This window comes from Martes martes (genome assembly GCF_963455335.1).
Source record: "Martes martes genome assembly, chromosome: 9".
In the NCBI taxonomy this organism is placed as follows: Eukaryota; Metazoa; Chordata; class Mammalia; order Carnivora; family Mustelidae; genus Martes; species Martes martes.
The window spans coordinates 81,199,041-81,211,660 of NC_137896.1; the positions used below are offsets into that span (position 1 = coordinate 81,199,041).

Below are 12,620 nucleotides of genomic sequence, written 5' to 3' on the forward strand. Positions count from 1 at the left end.
TTTAATAAACAAAAGTGTGCTAAGTCTAAAATTATGTATACTAATAATCACATACTGTAATTTAGAGTGATAAAAGAAATCTACTGAAACAACAAGTAACTAAAATACCACATTCTGAAAAAGTATTTAGGTTCATATATCTAGCTACACAAATTAGGACAATTCCAATACTTTCTACTTTGATATGTCTCAATGTGTACGTTAATTCAGACCTTCTAGTAAGTTGTATGTTCACTACAACAATCTCTGTGCTGCTTTTATCAGAGAAACTTATATATCAATTAACTGTACTATAATACTAGCTTCATCAAATAGCAGCATATCTGCTTTTTGGCTTCATCCCAGAGCATACAATGTGGATGTTTTCTTACTATACTGTTTTGAAGATCTAAATTATGGAAGATTATACCAGGATCAAAGAATATGTTACTTTTTTATAACTTCCAATAATAAAAATCCCTTAAATGGCATCCCAAGGTGACCTCTGATGAGTGAAACCATGTAATAAGCTGGAATTTATAATTAACTCTGTTTTCTGCCTTTTCTCCCCAACCCTCCGAAAAAAAGAAAAAAAAGTCTTATGACTAGAAAACAAACTAGTTTCATTAATTGTTATCAACTACCATGGTAAGTCCTGGCTCAATGGACATATAACTCAACTGCGAACTTAGAACCCAACTGCACACAATTTAACATCTACCGCACTATAAAATCAGCATTGATAGATTTTTTTGAGGTCCTATATATCCTCAATCAAATATATTAAAAAGCATACATAGCTCTCAGGTCAGATGAGATCTGGGCTGAATCTCAACTCTACTGTTTTATAACTTGCTGTATGACTTGGAGCAAGTTATCTAAGACTTTCTATGCTTCAGTTTCCTTATCTATTAAAATAAGGATAAGACTACTTATCTTATACAGGTTTTTGGGGGTGAAGGTAGCCAAATAACATACGCAAAATACTTTGCATAGTACCTGGTACAGACTACCATTCAAAAAGTGCTCTTAGGGGGGCGCCTGGGTGGCTCAGTTGGTTAGGCGACTGCCTCCGGCTCGGGTCATGATCCCAGAGTCTCGGGATCGGGTCCCACATCGGGCTCTCAGCTCCATGGGGAGTCTGCTTCTCCCTCTGACCTTCTCCCCTCTCGTGCTCTCTCTCTCTATCTCAAATGAATAAATAGAATGTTAAAAAAAATAAGAAGAAACAGTTCTTATAAAAAAAAAGTGCTCTTGGGTTTTACAGTGGTGGTGATTGTAGAATAATGGTGGTAGTAAATAGTAAGGAAAAAAGTTAACAACAATGATGAAAACTGAAAGAGTTTCTACATAAACCTTCATAATAAGAAAGCAAAGAACGTTATATCCCTGAATTTCAAAGCAACTGAAGATTCTCTATTTCAAAATCTGTAAGATAAGGTTCAGATATTTGTAGGCCCACAATAAAACATCTGTATCAAACCTGCATTTGAGGGGCATCTGGGTGGCTCAGTGGGTTAAGGCCTCTGCTTTCAGCTCGGGTCATGATCCCGGGGTCCTGGGATCGAGCCCCGCATCAGGCTCCCTGCTCAGCGGGGAGCCTGCTTCCAGCTCTCTTTCTACCTGCCTGCCTCTTTGCGTACTTGTGATCTCTGCCTGTCGAATAAATGAATAAAATCTTAAAAAAAAACAAACAAACCTGCATTTGAATGTCCTTATCTCAACATCACAAGATAATGTGTAATGTAGGTCTCTTGTCTACTTATAAGCATCAGTGATGTTAACTGTGTCCTTAGTTATTAAAATGATTATGTCCAACGCAGGGTTCGATCCCAGGACTCTGGGATCATGACCTGAGCTGAAGGCAGACGCTTAACTGACTGCCCCACCAACCTGCTCCCAATCTTTCGTTTATTTCTCAGCACTGTCCTATACAGAGAATAAAAGCACTGTATAGAATCAGCTCCCAATATTTATCAACGTTCATGACATTATACAATGAAAGACCAATGAAAGTGACAAAATTAGTATTTATTTAAAAATACCTTCCAGGGTGCCTGGGTGGCTCAGTCAGTTAAGCACTGGACTCTTGGTTTCAGCGCAGGTCATGATCTCAGGGTCCTGAGACTGAGCCCCATGTAGGGCTCTGCACTCACTGCAGAGTCTGTTTATCCCTCTCTCTCCTCTTCTGCCCCCAATAAATAAAATCTTTTAAAAAAATAAAAATAGGGGCCCCTGGGTGCTTCAGTCGGTTAAGCCTCTGTCTTCGGGTTAGATCATGCATGATCTCAGGGTCCTGGTATAGAACGCTGCCTCAGGCTCCCTGCTCAGCTGGGGGTCTGCTTCTTTCCCTCTGTCCCTCTCCGCCCACCACCACTCATGTTCTCTCTCAAAGAAAATATTTTTTAAAAAATCAAAGTAAAAAATAAAAATACATTCCATTCAGACATTCAAAAAACAGAAATATTTACAATTTCAGAGGTAAAAGGGAAACTAAAAATCATTTTGTCCATGCTAGGAAACCAAAGTAGGCTTCAAAAACTATGATCCACCCAAAAATTTTTGTAAAATTTTAGGTACAGGTATATTTTTATGGAAAGAAGATCTAATCAACACCTTTCAATAGATTTTCAAAGAGGCTTGTGACTCAAACGTTTTCTGTAGACATCCAAGTTTAGGTTAGGCTCCTCCCCTGAAGTTACAGCTCCCTAAAAATCTATACATTCGTCATCATACAGTATTGCACTGTAGGATGACAACCCAGTCATTTCTGTCTCCTTCATTCTTCCAAATAAATCGTGAAAACGTTCTCTGCTCTGTTCATGGCAATATTCCCAGTAATCTGCCTGGTGTCTGACATGTAAAGGTAATCAGTAACCATGTCTTGAATGAATGAATGAATCAATCACTTATGTCATTAAATTTGGGCCACCTTTTAAAAAATGCATTCTAAATATTCCAATTACTTATCCTTAGTCAATAAGAATTTATAACTCAGTTAAATTTATTTTGAAGCTAACTTTTCCAGACTATATTATGTATCTATTAAGTTACAGAATACATCTTCCATACAACTTCTTTATAGTCACTTAGTAGTGTAAGGTTTGGATGGGTTTTCCAGCAAAGGGACTTCTACAAGGACACTGCAAGCCTGCTTAACTGAATGAAATTTTAATGGCCTGTATCTGGCTTATCTACAAATTAAACATTTTGACATCATCTCACATGAAATAACTAAAATCGTAAGGTTAAAAATATTTTCAAAATATAAGAATGCAGGAAAAACTGGGTCTTTTCCATCACCATATGGAATTTTTTGCAATGTGATAAACACTGCTAGTTAGGAATTAATTTTAATAATTAGCAAATAATTATATTATATATAAATATGTAACTGCATTATTAAATAACTATTTAATAATTATCAAATTTAAAACCTATTCAAGAACTTTTAAAATGAACTTAATTTTAGATATTCCTTCCTGCACCTTGATCTTCTAACTTGACACAAAACTATTTCAACATTTTCAAAATGTTATTTTCAAAGTTATGACTGGCCTTTCATTAGTACCACCTATCAAAAATATAATTTTGTTTCTCCATTCAAATGTTTCTGTAAATACTGGTGCTTACAGTTTTTGTTTCGCTAAGACTAAAATATCACAATGATAACATTACTAAACAGATCAATCTGGAAGAAGAAATATTCATGTAACTTACATACATTCACACTTCCTCAGCTAACATTACACACTAAAATTTATCCTTTCAGAACTGTTAACATTATCTCTAAACCATTACTTAAAGGACGTACCGGAAGCTGTGAATGCCCTGAAGCTCCTGCTGTAGAACCTCCTGTGTTGTTGCTATTAAGTCCAAAGCTCCAACAAACTCAGAAGTGGATAACAACACCTGCACTGTAGGCTGAGTCTGGTGTACAGTGGCCATTAACTTGAGTTTATTGTACACTTTAACACAATTGTTTCTGGTAAGTGCCAGTCTTAAAATGTGTAGTGATCCTTCACACATTACTTTATCAATCTGTGCAATCTTATCTCGAAGCATCTTTACAGCCTGGGAAGTTTTCTTGAGGTAGTCCTGCAATTCGTGTTGAGAGGTCATTGCATGAAAAAATGCTTCGGAACGTAGAGAGATCTGGTGAGCAATGTTTACTTCCACAATATCCAGATAATGGCTCAGCTTAAGAAAGAAGAAAAAAAAAATCACGGAGTATTATAAGATTACCTTCTTTGACTATCCAAATACTTTCTGAAAATGACACAATTTTAAATTTTATTTTAAAATCCTATTGTATGAACAATTTTAAATCCTATTGTATGAACTATTTGATTATGGGATTCTTGATATTGGGCATAATAAAATGGAAGGGAGATGAAAGGTAACAACCCAAAGATTAATAAATGTAAGACAAAAGAGTAGAAGTAGCCAATTTACCTTCTTTCTCTGCTCCTACTACTGCCCTCCAAACACCAACTACTTTCTAGACAGTAAGAGTACCCCACAGTCATCGGAGATTATAATGTAGTTTCAGAAGTTCTCAGATCTGAGACAGAATGATCTCCTTAACCCCCACACCATCACACATCACTCAACTGACTAGAAGTTTATTATAGTTACCATTTATTGACTCCTTCCTTCTATGTACCAGGCAGTCGTATTTTATATACATAATTTTCTAGTTTTAACAATCTTAGAATACAGGTATTAGTATTCTTATTTTACAGATGAGGAAACTGAGGCTCAGAGACATTAAATAATTTGAATAAGATCATATGGCTAGTAAGTGGGAAAACAAAAATTTGAACCTAAGCCTGTCTGACTCAAAAACTGAAGCTCTTTCTACCATACCATTCTGCCTCAAAAGAATCTGACAGATTCATGATCCAGTCACAAATTATGGAAAATACTAGAATTCACTGGGATTTTTTTTGAAGGCTGCTTATTTTGCATTTCAAAAATTATTCTTTAACCAATTTGTAAAACTCAGTATATATTTGTAAATACACACACACACATATATATTTGTAAAATTCCAATATATTGGAAATTTATTTCCGATATATTTTCCCCTTAAAAGCTTGACAGATGCCTTAAAAGAGTTCATATATATTTTATTTGTAACACAAGCAAGATTAATTCCTAGAGCAACATATATTAAAAATGCTTTCTAATTTCAAATATGGACTCCTGAAGCTTGAGTTGCCTTTTCTTCCTTTCTAATTGCATATGCCGTTTTTGGCTACATTATCTTTCCATTTCTCTCCTACTTTTTAACTTTTAGATTCTTCAACCTATAGTTCAAACTTTGGGCATTATCTCTCAACATCTCAGGAGAATTCAGTGTTAAAGGGTTAATGCACTTTCAACATTTAGGACTCATAAGATTAGAAGAGATTATTTGGTCACTAAGACTATTTTCTTCAAACCATACAGGATAACACATATCTTCAACAAGGCTTCTTCAGTAATCTATTGTAATATACAAAAGGTTACAAACAAGAATTTTTTCGATGGTTTAAATCTCTTGAGATTATACCCTTTTGGTATTGCTCATCTTCAACATGGCTTGTTCACTTATTTACCCAAAAAGCAATATGGGGACAAAGGTACTTGGGTACCTTGTAAGCTAAAGTGGACTCAATTTTCAGAATAGGAAATTTGAGAATGTAACTCCTTCAGGACACTGCTATTGAAAATATGGTTTATATGCTGCTGCCAGTCTGTTAACTATTTAACAGGTCCATGATAAAATAAGGTATTTGCTGGAAAGTAAATCAACTATATCACTAAGCCCACTGCATTGTTTTTTTCACAGAAAGACTTTTTTAATAAAGGAAGTAGTGCAATGATTTACATTCTAGTGCAAGCTCCTTATTTCATCACAGACCAGGACTCTGGGTAGCACTAGAGTGGGATACAAATTAACTAACCCTCTTTGTAGCATCCCCTCTCTTTAAAACTCACAAGATAAAAACAGCTGTTTATCAATCAAAGAGTGAGTCTGAAAGTGTTCTCTTGGAATTATTTCTTCCATTCCTTTTCTAAGAGAGTAGAATAAGGACCCAGAATGTAAACATAACAAACCTGATTCTGCAACTTAACAAAAAACCAAATTCCAATCCTTTAAACACTTAACATGAAAAAACTTTCATTTGAACTTCAAAAATTTTTGCAAGTTATCAATATTCCATTGATCCATTCTTTTCAAAAGCATAATATTTTCGGGGCACCTGGGTGGCTTAGTGGGTTAAAGCCTCTGCCTTCAGCTCAGGTCATGATCTCAGGTCCTGGGATCAAGCCCTGCATCAGACTCTCTGCTCAGCAAGGAGCCTGCTTCCCCCTCTATTTCTGCCTGTCTCTCTGCCTGCTTGTGTTCTCTTTCTCTGTCAAATAAATAAAATCTTAAAAAAAAAAAGCATAATATTTTCATAATTAATTTCCTAGAACAATTTTTAGTCTTCCTAAAAGTATTTAGGAAAGATTAGTATTTAGGATTTTTTTTTTTAAAGATTTCACTTACTTATTTGAGAGAGAGAGATCACAAATAGGCAGTGAGGCAAGGCGGTGGGGCGGTGGGGCGGTGGGGGGGGGTGGGGAGAGCAGGATCCCCGCCGAACAGAGCCCGATGCAGCGCTCGATCTCAGGACCCTGAGATCAGGACCTGAGCCAAAAGCAGAGGCCCAACCCATTGAGCCACCCAGGCACCCCTAGGATGAGACTTTTATTTGCTTTTGTTGTTTTCTCTTTTAAGGTATTATTTTAACAAGGTATATATTGGAATGTGAAAAAGCAATCTGCGAGTAGGTCTGTGCCCCTAAACCCATAATTTTCATCAGATTTATGAATTTGTTCTTACTCAAGGAAAACCTTTATAGGTAAAAATGTTGCCGAAGGAAAAATTACTTCACTTTTATTTTCAACTATGGAAAAGGAATACTCAATGATTCTTTCCCTACATTTCTTCTCCTCTTCTCCCCAAACTAGTTTTTTCTTCAGTTACTAGACCTCATTTATTGAATAGTCTTCCTGAGACAAGTTTTCAGACTGCCAAGAGATGTCACTAGCCTGAAACAAAATGCTTTCTTCTCAGTTTAAAACCAGTTTTAGAAAAGCTCTAAACTGCTGAGAAAGAACAGGGATAAAAAATATTTACATCTTATTCTAGTTTTAAAAGATTCTTGATATGTGAGTTAAGATATGTTTAAAACTCTGTAACACACTGACTTCCCAACATATTACCAAATATTGTAAAAGTTTTTAAAAACTGCTGACTAATAACATGCAAAAGGTTAGGCTTTGCAAAGCTAAAAATACAGCATTGCATTTTTAATGCAATTTTTTAAAAAAGATTATTTATTTATTTATTCATTTGACAGACAGAGATCACAAGTAGGCAGAGAGGAAGGCAGAGAGAGGAAGGAAAGCAGGCCCCCTGCTGAGCAGAGAGCCTGATGCGGATGATGCCCCGCTGGATACCTGAGCCGAAGGCAGAGGCTTTAACCCACTGAGCCACCCAGGCCCCCTTTAATGCAATTTTTAATACAATACTGTATATTTCAACTATCATATTTTTGCTCCAAAATAATCATACCTACGATGTGGAAATAAGGAAAAATGGTACCACAGCAAAAGTTGATTTTCCATACTTCAAATCATAAAGAATATAAAATTAGCCAATATATTGTTTGGGATAACTGAAATTCCATCGACTGCTATTTTAGATTAAGAAGCACTCCAACAATTAGCTTCTTTTTCACCAGCACAACTTGTTTTCCACTGAATCAAATGCTCTTATTTTATCAGTTAGATTTGAAGGCAGTAACAAAATATATGAAAAAATTAAAAGAAATTTAAAAATTAAAAGAAATAGCCCTTAATAAATAACTAAATCAGAAACCACACAAAAGGTACCACAACCAGAATAAAGTTTTCTACACGGAAAAAAGTAAAAATGAAATTACCTTTTCTTGTAGCAACTTTGAGGAAGCTGCATCACGATTTCCTTTTCCACCAGCAGTATTAAAATGAGACCATGGTAAAACTGAATTAAAAGTTAAGGAATCGTCCAAGGCAAAATCTGGTTTCATAAAAATCTATTAAAAAATGTATTTTCCTCATTAGATAAACATTTTTTAATATCCATTATCCCTTCAAACATCATAAAACCATTAAAGAATGATTAACTTAGATCTGAAGCATAAACAGCAAAAGTAATACATTGATTTATACAAAAATCTGTATAAAAATGTATAGTGTTTCATCAAGCTAAAAATACTCATGAAAAATAGAAAAATGTATTTTGTCTTTACCAATGGAGGCGATCATCCCATCACTATGTAATCAAATTCACTAATGCAGTCCCACCAGGCACACACCAAAGGGAGATATCCTACTTATACCAAAATTTCTGTATTATTTCCCACTGAAGTAGTTTTTTTAAAATGCCAAGTATCAAGTTCTCTATATTTATATTTCTACTTTCTCCTGCTTAAAATGCTTTCAAAATTAGTTTTGCAGATTAGACATATACTGAATTTTAAAACCAGAACAAATTCAATTTTATGAGATCATTCTTTTACCTTTACATACCATATCCATCTGGGCACTATGTCCTACGCATTTTATTTTCTTCATAACACTTGAATGCTCTTTCTCTTCTATGTCTATAGCATTTTATCAGTGCAGCTCTTCATCATCTCTGGATTACAGTAAATGGCTATTTACTCATGTCCTTCCTCAATCTATCCCCTATACTGCTGTCAGATATACTTTTAAAATCCAAGTATCATTGAATTAACCTCTCTGTTTAAATCTGTCAATGGAGTCCCATGATCTAAGGACCAAACTCTTCAGAAGGGCATCAAAGGCACTTCATTTTTTTTTTTTTAAAGATTTTATTTATTTATTTGACAGAGAGAGCACAAGCAGGCAGAGAGGCAGGCAAAGGAAGAGGAGAAGCAGGCTCTCCAGCTGACTAGATAGTTCCATGCAGGGCTCGATTCTATAACCCCGGGACCATGACCTGAGCCAAAGGCAGACACTCAATTGACTGAGCCACCCAGGTGCCCCAAAGGCCCTTCATTTTCTTTGAACTCCATCATCAGTTTGTAGTTTGCCACTCCCACTATTTACAAGTTACATTCTAACAATACTCAACTTCCATACCCTCTTGTGCTTAACTATCTTTGTACATGCTTTCTGCCTAGAATGCCTTCCTGTCTATTTTCCTGGAGAGCACAACCAAATCAAAAGGGCAAATGTTATCTCTGTATGAACACTTACCCCATCTCTGAACATATCAGTCACCCCATCTCTGAACATAAGTATGTATACCACATTTATTTATGTATCTCATACTTCACAAAAATTATTTATTAAATATATGTATCACCTCCTAGAGATCATACATCCCTATAAGACTGGATTTATAGCTAATTAATCTTTGTATCTCCAGTACCTAGCATAAGGCCTGAAACATGGTTTAACTTACTTAATTTCTATGTTCTATTTTATTATAGTTACTGATCCATTTTACCTATATCCAAAAATTAGTATAAAGTGATAGGGAAAATCTAACTAGGGACATGAGTGTATTTCTTAGTCCCTGCTTTAGTATAATTAAAAGTACTGATTAATTCAATAAATATTTACTGATGATGTAACCTGTATGCTAGCCACTAAGGTGGAAACAAAGATAAATTATGATATAGGTCCTAAACCCAAGGACCTTTAGTCCAATGGATGTGGTAAAATATATACATAAATATCTTACAAGAAGAGTGACAAATGCCTTTAAAAGGAAGGCACAGGTCTGTATAAAATAATAGGAAATGCAGCAAAGGGGCCAATTATCTTCAGCTGGGAAGAGATATATTCATGTAAAGTTGCCATTTAAGTAAGAGAATATAAAGAAAGGATTAGATATGGGGAGTTGAGGGAAAAGTCTTCCAGACTAAAGTAACAATGCAAGTAAAGAACAGAGCCAGCAAAATAGTTTAACTGAAGTAAAGAATGTGTAAAGATTAGTAAGAAAAAGTTGAGTGTGACTATGATGGAAATGAATAATCAAGGGCCTCAAATGATAGAGTTTGAATATTATTTTGTAGGAATCAAACAACTTTAAAAATGACTGCCTTTTTGCTTCTGTCTGTTGTCTTCTCTGTGTCATCTCACTTTAGAGAGCAGTTATTATAGACCTCTTTGAGAATCTAATTAATGCAATGGACTCTTTCCCCAGAGCAGAGCTGGAGAAGAAAACATCTATTACACATCTCTTTAAAATTTTCACACAAAGGACATATCTCTTAATAATTTGAAGGGGTAGTAACATCAATAAAGTTCTTTTTCAGAATGGAGAGACTTGGGGCGCCTGGGTGGCTCAGTGGGTTAAGGCCTCTGCCTTCGGCTCAGGTCATGATCCCAGGGTCCTGGGATCGAGCCCCGCATCGGGCTCACTGCTCAGCAGGGAGCCTGCTTCCCCCTCCTCTCTCTCTGCCTGCCTCTCTGCCTACTTGTGATCTCTGTCAAATAAATAAATAAAATCTTTAAAAAAAAGAATGGAGAGACTTAAACGTATTTGTAGATTTCAGTAATAAAGAAGAAATTGATGATGGCCAAAGAAAGAAGCAAAGTGATACACAAAGTCCCAGAACAGGCAAAGTAGTTAAGGTGTAAAAAACCCAAATGAAAGCTTCTGATAAGGTAAAATTAACAATAGTAGAGATAATAAAAAATTAAAGATATTAAAAAATTTTCTCATTTATAAGCTTTGTTACCTTAGGTACTTGCTCCAGATCTGTCCTGGATTTATCTACGAAAAAAAGGAAAAGAGAAAATATGATTTTTTAAACTTGTTTTCATTTTATTCTATAAAACATATTTTGACCAGATTCTGTACTATATCACAATTAAGTAAACACTTAAATTCCCTCAACGGACATCAAGCACTTCCTATATGCCTAGCAGTAAATAAAGCACTGAAAAAATTCTATGTTTCAAATAATTTTAATCAATTGTATGAGAGCAAGAAAGCTAAACATATTTCAAGTCTTTTTTAAATGGACACAGAAAGCTTGATGCTATCTTATTAAGTTTGGTGAAATTAAGTTTGGCATACAGTTTTTAAAAATGAATTAAATTCTGGGACACCTGGGTGGCTCAGTCAGTTAAGCATCCGCCTTCGGCTCAGGTCATGATCCCAGAGTCCTGGGATCCAGCCCTGCACTTCTCCCTCTGCCTGCTGCTCCCCCCACTTATGCTCTCTCTCTCTCTCTGTGTCAAAGAAATAAAAACTTAAAAAAAAAAAAGAATTGCATTCTAATATAGGAATAGTGCTTTTATTGTTCAAAATACTCACCATCCCACCCAGAATTTCTTATGAAAAAAGATTTTAATAACATATTAAGATATTAATACCCTATTAATTTTCTTCTAGACATCTTAGTTTATATCTACAAACCTGCAAATGAACCTACTTTACCTTCATCTCCCCAACTAAGTCTCAGAGATGTACCCTCCTTTCCAAAACTAACCTTCCTGGGTCAGACTCTATACACTCCGGCCTCCTCTATGAGCGTGCTTCGTCAAATACCCTGCCTCTTTCCATTTCTTCAACCTCTTCCCTTCTAAGAGTTCTTTCTCTCTGCATATATACATGCTCCGTTCTCTCTCATTAAAACAAAACAGAACAAAAAAACAAAGATAAAGTTAAAACCCAGCCTGGACCAGGCTGACACAAGGGAGGCCCTCCAGTACAAAATTTAAGGAAGCATTCACTCTCAGGTTTGCAAATGCATCTCCTGCCTCATCTAGTGTTGACCATGCAAAAATATTCTCATACTCTGTTCTCTCTAGTCAATACGCTATACCTCAAATCCTCAAGTCATATCCACACTGACAGTCTCCATTTCTTTCTCTTGTACTCACTCCTTAATATATAGTACTGTTTTCTATAACCACCACTTCTAAGTCTGAATGCCCTCTGTAAGAGATCCTAAACTGTGAAATCCACAGAAAACTTCTCAGTGTGCAAACTGATCATTATCATTACCAACAACTGCCTGATCACCAAAACTTGTGCTTCAATAACTCTCTCAAATGTTTAAATTCCTCTCCGTCTTCATTATAACTGTTATTGGGGCCACATGATTTCTCACTTGTATTACTGCAATAGCCTCCAACTGTCTCTTTGCCTCCCATTTATCAACATCCTTAAATTTATTTTCCACAACTGTTTTCACAATGAAATGTATAATCATAAATCTGATGTCTGGTTAAAAATATTCTGAGGCTCTGGACAGCTTTTAGAAAAGAAATATTCCTTAGTATGGCATAGAAGGCTCTTCATGATCTGACTCCCCTGCCTACTTCTTCAGCCTCACTTCTTACTCCCGGTAGAGCCAACATACTGAACTCCTGTAGTTCTTTGAACATGCTCTGTTCTCTCTTGACTCTGTTGCTTTGCATCCACTGTTCCTTCTTCCTGGAAGGCCTTTCCCCACAGAAACCTCTTCAGCAGCTAGTTTAAAACATAGGCAATCATTAATTCTGTAAGTTTTCTAAGGCTTAGCAAATTAGGAGCTCTATACCAACCTACCATGCTGAACTTACTGCTTGATACA

The 12,620-nt window shown here is 35.7% G+C and overlaps 1 protein-coding gene across 4 annotated transcripts in view; it reads right to left on the reverse strand.

Annotated features, from left to right (window-relative positions):
• The window catches only part of VPS54 (VPS54 subunit of GARP complex), a 97,691-nt gene that overhangs the window by 48,283 nt on the left and 36,788 nt on the right, over nt 1–12,620 (reverse strand). For all 4 annotated transcript variants that reach the window (XR_013967342.1, XM_080812634.1, XM_080812633.1 and 1 more), the window contains 3 exons: nt 10,776–10,810; nt 7,962–8,093; nt 3,794–4,179 (listed from right to left, as the gene is read on the reverse strand). Coding sequence is in view for 3 of the 4 variants with exons in the window: in XM_080812634.1 (XP_080668760.1) it covers nt 3,794–4,179; nt 7,962–8,093; nt 10,776–10,810 (553 nt within the window). In the remaining variant the exon portion in view is untranslated. The remainder of the gene's footprint in view (nt 1–3,793; nt 4,180–7,961; nt 8,094–10,775; nt 10,811–12,620) is intronic.